This window comes from Rhea americana, unplaced genomic scaffold (genome assembly GCF_003343005.1).
Source record: "Rhea americana isolate MKP2758 unplaced genomic scaffold, rheAme1 scaffold_312, whole genome shotgun sequence".
Lineage (NCBI taxonomy): Eukaryota > Metazoa > Chordata > Aves > Rheiformes > Rheidae > Rhea > Rhea americana.
The window spans coordinates 7,208-8,159 of NW_028186438.1; the positions used below are offsets into that span (position 1 = coordinate 7,208).

The following is a 952-nucleotide window of genomic DNA, read 5'->3' on the forward strand; positions in this document are numbered from 1 at the left end:
TTGTCTGTGACACATTTAATTGTATAAAACTCCACATTAAAACCAGAGATTCATGCACACAGGGTGCTGCCTACAGCACAAACTCCCAACCAAAACTGGGCTTCTGCAGGGCTCTGGCAAATGCCCACCCCCACCCCAAAAAGAGCAGTTCCAGCCCCTAGGCACCCTCTTAATTCCCCCAGTACAGCACCAGGCTGTGAGCAGGACTGCCCCAGCACCTCTTAGCGCCCCCACACAGTGGGACATGGATGGGCGGCTTCTCTGAGATCTATCACAGAGCACAAATGCTCTTCAGCAGAGGTGAGAGCAAGTACCCAGAGCTGACCTAGCAACAAAAAAGACAGGAGGACAAGTTCATCACATCACTGCTGGAGCTGGGGGTTTGTACGGAGCAGCCACTCAATAGTTTCCAGCAGATAYGCCATACTGTAGTGCCGAGCAATGTTCTGGAAGATGTTGATGTGCTCCATGAAGATCTGAGGGGGAAGATACCAGTGAGGGAGGGCTGCCCAACACACCTCATGCACAAGCCAGGGAGATGGGAGCTGAAGGGGACAGGAGTGAGAGGGCCAGGCCAGGAGAAGCTCTGCAAGCTGGTCAGGCAGGACTGGCTGGGTTGGGCACAAAGYAACGAATAAACAGCCAGAAAGCACAGAGAGATGAACTTGTGCCATGTGGGCCGAAAGGGACAAGTTATCCCTGGGTTTTTCACTGGCTATTACAGAGCAGCTGCTGGCAGGAGGCCGGACCTGGTGGCAGGATGCACACATACCTGGGAAGAAATGGTGAGGGCAAAATCTCCAGCACAACTGCAGTACACAGGCATATGTGTCTCCTTCACACCATGACACTTCTTGCACACCTAGAGGCAAAGGCGTTTTAGCTGGGATAGCAGACAAGGCTGAGCAGCTCAGTCCTTTGACAGGGCTCTCTGGGGACACACCACTGACAC

The 952-nt window shown here is 53.4% G+C and overlaps 1 protein-coding gene across 1 annotated transcript in view; it reads right to left on the bottom strand.

Moving 5' to 3' along the window:
* Positions 1 to 952, bottom strand: part of LOC146592924 (DNA polymerase epsilon catalytic subunit A-like) — a 41,009-nt gene continuing 40,057 nt past the window's right edge. Inside the window, 3 exon segments of the mRNA XM_085310172.1 lie at positions 1 to 476; positions 773 to 862; positions 924 to 931. Of these exon segments, the coding sequence (XP_085166298.1) occupies positions 363 to 476; positions 773 to 862; positions 924 to 931 (212 nt within the window). The 3' untranslated portion in view covers positions 1 to 362.